Source organism: Scyliorhinus torazame, chromosome 19, assembly GCF_047496885.1.
Source record: "Scyliorhinus torazame isolate Kashiwa2021f chromosome 19, sScyTor2.1, whole genome shotgun sequence".
NCBI classification, from domain to species: domain Eukaryota; kingdom Metazoa; phylum Chordata; class Chondrichthyes; order Carcharhiniformes; family Scyliorhinidae; genus Scyliorhinus; species Scyliorhinus torazame.
The window spans coordinates 86177259-86186398 of NC_092725.1; the positions used below are offsets into that span (position 1 = coordinate 86177259).

Consider the following 9140-nt stretch of genomic DNA (forward strand, 5'->3'; position numbering starts at 1 on the left):
CTCTTGACCGCCGAACCCAAAGCCCCAAGCCCCAAGGGGGTCCTCAGCCCCCCCCCGCCCCCCCCCCCCCCCGCAAACCCCCACACGATACCCCTAGGCCTGATCCACAGCAGATTACAACGTACATCTTAGGTTATAATGGGCTCAGTAACACAAAGTCTCTTTAAACACACTGGCTGTGGTCAGATACAATCTACACTGAAACCATGTGAATTTCTGTCCATTTCTTAAAATTCCCACAGATGGTTCTTATACCTTGAGCCACCTTGTCTTACTGAACTCTGGCTTCCACATGAATGATTTCAAATTCCACTTTCAAAATATACACACTTTCAAATCTTCTTTTAAACAATGCTTTTCCTGAGCTGCTTCCATCAAGAATTCACTTCCAGGTTTTACACTTCTCCCATCAGGGTTCTTTTGTCTGACTGTTAGACAAACACTTCACCATTGCTTTAACTATCAATTCCCAGACTGTATCAAGTTTTTTGCGAGGAAAGTTAACTTTTTGTCATAATGATGGCATGTACAAGTAACACAATGAAACAAAGTTTTGCTAAATACAATTTTTCATGGAGACTTTAGTCCCTTAAGGAAACTTGATAAACAACTCTTGCCTCCATGGCAATCGGTTAATTGCTTGGTCATAGCCTAGCAACAGCTGAAAGCTACCTATGATCAACAATGTTTAAACTTGAGAGTCAAATTGGATTGGTGGAAGTGGAAATAAAACTTCAAACCTCTTACTGTAGTTGCTCAGGATGCACTGCAATAAACAGAAGAGGAAGGGTCTTTGGAATAATTCAGTAAGTTACTTCCAGACTTATCAGTAACCCTTTAAAAACTATTTGTGTATATTGCAGTATTAAGTAGCTTGTAGTACGGGAACCCAGAATCTGAAGGGGAAACTATCAGAAAATTATTCATTGTTAATAAGTAATTCCCAATGCAGCTTCTTCCTTTTACAGCTTTAGCTTCTGACCCTGACTCGCCTCCAAACCTCATCCAAAGTGTTTCTAGGCTTTCACCGATCAAACCTCCATTCATGCCAATTGTTTGCTGGAAGTTTCACTTCATTCCGGGATCAATAGTTCCTGGCCAGCCTCCACATTCCCCAATAAAGTGAGATTGGCAAATCAGTGTGGGAGAAACCATTGAAAGACCCTGCCCTATACGCATATTCCCTCCTTCCTTCCAAGTACGTTGTACATTTGTAAATGCACTTAATTTGAATTGAACTCAAATCAATTTGGTTGTTTCATTTGGATTGCGTGATTTGCTTTCTCACTACGCTCAGTAAAACTCAAGTGTAACATTTTACCAGGCCATTTGTGGCATCTTCTGAAAGTGTGCATAGAAAATGTGGACCTTATTCCAATGTTTTGAGAGAGGGTGGAAACCAATCTTGAGGGCCCTTACAACATTTCCATGGTTGGAGTGTTGAAAAGTTTTAGTGAGTGAATGATTCTTAAGGATATTGCTGAAGGCCAATTAGAAAACAGTCCCGAGCAAGTATTTAAAATAAATTGTGTGGGGCCAAGAGGAGCATGGATAATTATAATTTATATAATATATATCTTTAGGAATCATTCTCCTCTTCTTGCCTGTGAATGCTACTTCAGTGCTTGCAGCTCATTGGTATAATGTAACTGACCCTGACCATTAAGACTGGTGGGGCATATGATAGTTTCATTAGATACTTGGTGAAATTGCACCACCTGCCTCCCACCCAGTGGCTTGCTTGCAAGTTAACTGCTGCTGCTGTAAGGGAACAGGAAATCTTCTTCTTAACTTCTTCTCAAACGGTGTCAGAAACTTCAAGTCACGTTTCTTTAATTTTATGCTTATTTTAACATTTTGGGTGCAGGATGGTTCTGCCTCACTGTGCCAGTAAAGCCAGACTTCACCGAAATAAACCAGAATGCTAACTAAATGTTCTTTTTAAAATATTCTTAAACTGCTGTGCATTTCTATATTTTCGGTTTTAATTTCGCATTTCTATCATTTGCAATTGTTTTCCATCTCCATTGTTGATAAAGTACATTGTTTAGGTGAGGGGCAATATTAAAAAATATCTATTTTTATTGAACTCGGCCCGCCAGCGTCAATGGGAGGCTGTCCCACCTCTGTAAATCTGCCCTAACCGTACTCGCCAACCTAGTGAAATTCAGTTTACAAAGCCATGCCCAATCACGTGCCACCTGGAACCCCAGATAATGGTAACTAGTCCCACCAAGACGAAACAGCCGCCCCCCAACCTTTAGATTATATCTGAAAAGGAGCCGAACCTCTTCAATATCCTCATAATAGCCCCCAAGACTGTCCCCAGGGAACTTACATATAGAAAAAGATTGTCTGCATACAAAGATACCGTGTGCTCCACTCCATTCCCCGCGCCCCTTCACAATCCCTCACCACTTGTCCAAAGTCCTCAAGGCAATTGCAAATGGCTCAAACAATAACGGAAATATAGGGCACCCCTGTCTCGCCCCCCCCCCCCCCCCCCCCCCCCCCATACAGCCTAAAGGACCCTGAACTCATGGTGTTAGTTCGCACATTAGTAGACTGTATCTCATATAGCAGCCGTACCCACGAAACAAGCCCAGGACCAAACATCTCCAGAATCACGAACAGATAGGTCCATTCAATCCTATAGAACACCTTGTCCATGTCCAACAAAATGATTATGGCCGGTTCCAGGGCAATGTTATTAATTCTGTTGCTTTTTCTATTGAGCCAGAACATACAATTGTAGTAGATGTATATGATATTCCCACTGAAGGCTTGAAGGTTTTGAGAGTAAGCATGTAAGTGCAGTAGGTGGTAAAGAAAGCAAATGGTATGGTGGCCTTAATAGCTAGAGGATTTGAGTACAGGAGCAGGGATGTCTTGCTGCAATTATAGAGGGCATTGGTGAGACCACATCTGGAATATTCCGAGCGGTTGTGGTCTCCTTATCTGAGGACGGATGTTCTTGCTTTAGAGGGAGTGCGGCAAGGGTTTATCAGGCTGATTCCTGGGATGGCGAGACTGAGGTATGAGGACAGATTGAGTCGGTTAGGATTTTATTCGCTGGAGTTTAGAAAAATGAGGGGGGAATCTCAAAGAAACCTAAAACATTCTAACAGGACTAGGCAGGGTAAATGCAAGAAGGATGTTCCCAAATGTAGGGGAGTCCAGAAACAGTGTTCACAGTCCAAAGAAATGGGGTAACCATTTAGGACTGAGATGAGGAGAAATGTCTTCACCCAGAGAGTGGTGAGTCTGTGGAATTCGCAACCACGGAAAGCAGTTGAGGCCAAAGCATTGGGCGTGATCCACTGGCCACAGGATTTACCCAAGTCCCGTAAGGCACGGAATCTGAAACACGCCCACCAGGGGTGTGACCAAACGGTGCGCGCCGAAGCCGGTTTTATCCAGCTGCAACGCAGGACCCATCGGCCTCCCCAGTGAGGCCGCAGCCGGGCGTCATTCAGCACTGGTGTACACAAGTGTAAGACCTCTGGTTGGTCAGAGTCAGTGCAGGGTGGCTCCCTGGCCCTCCCCTGGGAACCTTGGCACTGCTAGTCTGGCACCTTGGCACTGCCAAGATGCTCGGGTGGCACTGCCAATTCAATAGGAGTACTGCCCGGGTGTTAGTGCAAGGGTGGGGGTGTGCAGAGAAGGTAAGTAGGGGCTTCCATGAGGTTTGGGGATTGACGGGTGGGGGTCAGGGAAGTGATGGGATACTTTAAGGGAGCTTGAGGGGGGGGCTGAAAAGGGAGCCCTCCATAACGGAGTGTTTTCACTTGAGGGTTGTGGGGTAATGCCTGTGTGTGTGTGTGTGTGGGGGGGGGGGGGGGGGAGGGGGGGGAGGGTGACAATGCCCATAGGTGCGGGGGTATACATGCTCACTTGGAGATCGGGGCACTTTTTCAAAATGGCGGCCCGATCTCTCTGAGTTCAGCTCCCCAGTACTAAAACAAATTCTAGGCTGAACCGGTGTGAAACTCCCCAGGGCCCAAAGTGCCATTGGATAGCGGTGGGGAACTCGTCGGCAGAGCCAGCGGGAAACTCCCTGGAAAACCCGCCACAAAAACACTTAGAAATTTTGGGGAGAATCGCGCCCCGCCCGTTGTATGTTTTCAATATGAAGTTAGATATAGCTCTCGGGGTGAAAGGGATGAAAGGATATAGGGGGGAAGTGGGGGAACAGGTTACTGAGTCATCAGCCATGATGACAATGAATGGTGGAGCAGGCTCATAGGATCGAATGCCTCCTCCTGCTTCTATGTACTAAGATGTGATCACTGCAAATAAATCAGTAGATTTTCTGGAAATCATTTGTAAATTAACATGGTTAGTATATTACAATAAGCAAGCTTTAATTGAAAGAAAACATTTTGAACTGATAATGCTCTTATGAAACTATGAAGTTATTCCAGAACACAAAATCTTGCGCTGTAATAAAACCATAAACATATTATCAGGTTATGTAACAATTGCTAAATTGAGCAATTATGTGAATTTCCCAACGGTTTAATTCTGTGTTGTGGTTCGTTTGTAGGTTTCCATCACACTGATTTTCCCTTGGAGAATTGATCACTGAGGAATGAATTCATAGTTGATTCTAATTAGCATGCTATTAGCAAGAAACTGACATTCTTCCGTGAGTCGGATAACTGCTGAACCAAAATATGAAGCCCACCAGGAGTGTTTGAGCATACGGGTTAGTGTTTCCAAGAAGCACTGATATCCAAGAAAATGGCCAAGATAAAGGATGGAAATAAAAGTAGAGTGAAAGTAGAGGAGAAGTCCAAAGGGAAAAGAAGACAAAAGTTACTCATCAATGCTGAAGGAATAAGGCCAGCTGATGCTCTGAAAGAACCAAGGCAACTGCCTAAACGAACATCATCTCAGAAACCTCATAGGTTTGAGAAGAATAATTTAACTTCCTTTAACCCTGAAGGACTTTCCAGGGCAATTGGTATTGATAATTTTGATGAATCCCAATGTGGGAAGAATGAAGACTTTGAAGAAGCTGAAAATAAGTGCCCTCAAGATCCACCTTTTCCAATTAAGGTTTGTATACTTAAAAAGGAAAGAAAACACAATACAAGCAAAAGTGAAACATTGCAACATAATGAAAAAATCCTTGAAAAGCCCAGAATCATCATTGCCGTGCTGAACCCATTTGGGTTACGAATTCTCTATCCCAATTCAGCCCCAACTGCAAATGTGTCTACTCAGCACATTCAAAAATGGAAAATGAAAATGCGAGCACAAACTAAACGGCAGAATGAAAATATTCCGCTAAAGAAAGTTTCGATCCCAACTGACAGTCATCTGGAAAACTCAAATAATAATGTCATGAAGGAGTGGATTCATCAAAAAAATGAGCTACTAAAAAAAGAGAGAGAAGCAAAGAGGAAGCAACGACAGTTGGAAAAAGCAAAACGCAAAAGGCAAGAAATGGATCATCAAAAGAGGCAAAGAGAATCTGAAGAAAAGGTTAAAATATGGATGGAGAAAAAACTGAAAAACAGCATTCAGAAGAATATGAAGATTAATGACTGTAAGATTCCACATAGTGCAGATGGAAATGCACAAAATGCAAAGACTCCACATCCGGCAGTAAATGCAGTCAGAAAATCTGTGAGCCAAAGTCCAGCTCATACCCGAAAGACTGAAAAACAAATAACTGAAGAAAAATTGAAGATGAATAAGGAACGGATGCTTATTCTAGGTACAGAGAAATCCAAAACCGAGATTTTAAAACCATATTTTGCTTTATCTAAAGATCAAGTGATGAATTCATGTAAGATGGAGGCAACACTGGTTCAAGATTCACAGCATGGCCAAAAGTCCAAGAAATCAAACAGCAAGAAACTGCAGAAGATTACTTTAGTGCATGAACAAAATAAAGAAAAATCTTTTTCAGAACCAACACCTTTCAAAGCCACAAAAAGGGATTCACCAAGTTTGGGCAACACATCTCATACCAAAGAACTGGACATTGGCAATTGCAGAAGTGGGGCACATCTCATACATAGACTGCCATTCCATGAATGGCTTTCAAAAAAGTCAAAGGAATCCAAGGAGATCCAAGCAAAACTGAAGGAACAAGAGCCAGAAATGGATAAAGATTTTCAAAATGTTATCACAGAATTGGCATTTAAACGAATGCAAAATAAAATGGACAGCAAAAGAAGAGTCGATACAGGGAAAAAGTTTGAGAAGTTAGCTAATATTGCCTTAATGACTAAGTTCTCCGGGGTTAATCAGAATCCAATATTGCTCCGAGAAGCCAGAGTTACTCCAGCCGTAAAGAATTGGTTTGTGCACCGATTGGAAGATAATTTGAACAGTGAAAATAGTAATTCATCAACACAAGATGGCCGGAAAGTCCACCATAAATCATCTTATTCCTTGTCAGGAAAGTCAAACAAAGCAGCTAATGCCCTGAAACAAGGGCGCACTTTCAATAATAAGGAAATTGGAGGGAGTTTAGAGGAAATATTATCTGACCATAATGCAAAGCTTTGTCGAAGACCAGATATATGGAGCAGCGAGGAGCCAAAGCAATAAACAAGCAACTAACCTTGAAGTAAGGACTGGTAACACAGTCAGTCTTCAGATCATTTTTGTTCCTAAACTAATCTCACACTAGACTCATTGTAATCACGCACATTTTCTACAATAAATTTGTTTAAATTGTGTTGCGATCCCAGTTGATGTTATAACTGGACAGAAAGTTCCCAGAATCTAGCTCAAAAGATGTAACATTTATATTTTGTTTGTCAAACATGGAGGAACAGAGTCACAGGACTGCTAATTCATTTTAACAAGAAAAAAACATTTCTTAAATGTGAAAAATTGGATTGTGTTACAATACGCATTTACTCCCTTCTTAGCTTAACATGCATGCAGGTTTTAAGATTAACATGGATTACAAAGTGCATCTTAATCTACAATGGTCTCATTAACACAAAGTCCCTTTTAAGCACACAAGATAACTGTGGTCAAATATACGCACTCTGCTATGAACCCAAGTTAGTATTGTAGATTTCTTCTCATCCCAGAGGATGATCATATGAGAGCTTCCAAAATACACATTAAATCTTCTCTCATAATAATGCTTTCCCTTAACGGTTTGCATTCTGAAATCCAGACCAGGTCAGGCTAATGTTAACTTAATGTTCTAGCTGCTGATAGGCTAATTTAATTGGTCCTTAATTGCATCTGCCAATCAATACTACCTTGGTTCAAAGGGACATCGATGCAAGACAATACCTTCTTTGCTAATCTTAATCAGAATGTTCACAATGAGTTTTATTCATGAGCTAGACCGCAAAAGGCTATGGTGTGCTGTAGTTTATCAAAAGTTAGAAAGATTCCATTATCTGAACAGTTACTGCTAACTCTGCATATTTTTAAAACATTCAAATCTATGTGGTATTAGTTTCAAAACATAAAATAAAAATCCAAACTCCCCCACAATACTTTTCATCCATTTTTAAAATTTCATTAATAGAATGTTGGCATCGCTGGCTAGGTCAGCATTTATTACCCATCCCTAGTTGCTGCAGTGCATCTTGTAGATGGTACACACCGTGTTCGTCGGTGGTGGACAGAGTAAATGTTTTGTGGAAGGGGTGGCAATCAAGTAGGCAGCTTTGTCCTAGATGGTGTCAAACGTCTTGAGTTTTGTTGGAGCTGCACTCATCCAGGCAAGTGGAGAGTCTTCCATTACACTACTGACTTGTGCCTTGTAGATGGTGAATAGGCTTTGGGTGCCACGGTAGCACAGTGGCTACGCTCTGTTGCTTCACAGCTCCTGGTTCGATTCCCGGATGAGGCAATTCCTAAGGCGGGAAGGGGGCTGGAGGGTTGGAGATTGGGGCTTGTCAAATATTTTGGAGTTAGTAGAGAATTAATAGCACTGCAAAAGTAATTTGTAAACCTTTGTTTAAACAGCCAGGAGTACAACTTTGAGTACAATTCGTTAAGTCTCTCTACACCAATAGCATGCATGGTACATAATCTGCCCATTGGCACTTTCAAGATTATGTTGGGCCCATTCTAGCATCATAGGATCCAAATGAACATCCTGCCTATTTCCTGCGGATGCTGGGTTCTGAACCTTAAAACCATTCTTGTGAACCTCTTTTGTACTCTCTCCAATGTGTTCACATTGTTCCTAAGTGTGGCACCCAAAACTGTGCACAATGCTCCAAGTGAGGTCTAACTTGTGTCTTGCATACGTTCAGCATAACCTCCTTGCTCTTGTACTCTATGCTACTATTAATAAAGCCCAGAATACTATATGTTTTATTAAGTGCTCTCGGAACATAGGAACAGGAATAGGCCATTCCTCAAGTCTGTCCTGCTATTTAATGAGATCGTGGCTGATCTGTGGCCTAACTCCATATACCTGCCTTTGGCCCATATCATCATAGAGTTTGTACAGTGCAGAAGGAGGTCTGCTCTGATAAAACACTGTCCCTAGGTCCAATCCCCAGCTCCTATCTTCATAACGCCACCTATCCTTTGGGCAATATTAGCCCTTAATATCTGTTAATGTCTTTGCTTAACCATCGGCAGGACTGGAAGATTGCGCAAGAGTGAATGGGCCCAGAATGTTCCAGCTCTGAATTCATTACTATACCTATTAATAAGAGTACTAGAGACACTCTCTGGATGGTAACTCCTTCAAGTTTGTAATTGTTTGTTTACAGTTGATACCCCTTCACAAATATTAAAAACATTCCCAATGGATTCTTGATTTGCCTTTATTTTGCTTAGGATATGATTTATTTTCGACTTTTTAATTATTTTATGCAAAATTCACACATGCTGTAGGCACAGTATATTATGGATGACATGGTATGTGCAGACTGATGTAATGAAGGTCTTACAAAATATTGTCAGTTTTTTTGCCATTAACTGTTGACAGAAAGCTTAGGTTAAACCGGAAACTCACAGATTTCCACTGCCAGGTTGGTGCATAAAGAAGGGAGAATTCCTGAATTTGCGGGTAAATGGGGGCAAGCTCCCAGAAGCCGCAGTGGAGATTTCGATGTGAGGTTATTGACCAATAAAGAGGTCTGTGAGAAGAGAGGGGGGGCATATGGAACTATGTGGAGCATAATAAGAGAGAG

General features: G+C 41.8%; 1 protein-coding gene across 1 annotated transcript; it reads left to right on the forward strand.

The window, feature by feature from the left end:
- The first annotated feature begins 711 nt into the window (after nt 1–711).
- LOC140396282 (uncharacterized) lies at nt 712–8751 on the forward strand. Its single transcript, XM_072484678.1, has 2 exons — nt 712–806; nt 4547–8751. Exon 2 carries the CDS (start codon nt 4744–4746, stop codon nt 6565–6567), a length of 1824 nt encoding a protein of 607 aa, XP_072340779.1. The 5' UTR covers nt 712–806; nt 4547–4743; the 3' UTR covers nt 6568–8751.
- The last annotated feature ends 389 nt before the right edge of the window (nt 8752–9140 follow it).

Coding starts and splice junctions, on each gene's coding strand:
- LOC140396282 (XM_072484678.1), top strand. CDS start 4,744: ATGGCCAAGATAAAGGATGGAAATAAAAGTAGAGTGAAAGTAGAGGAG.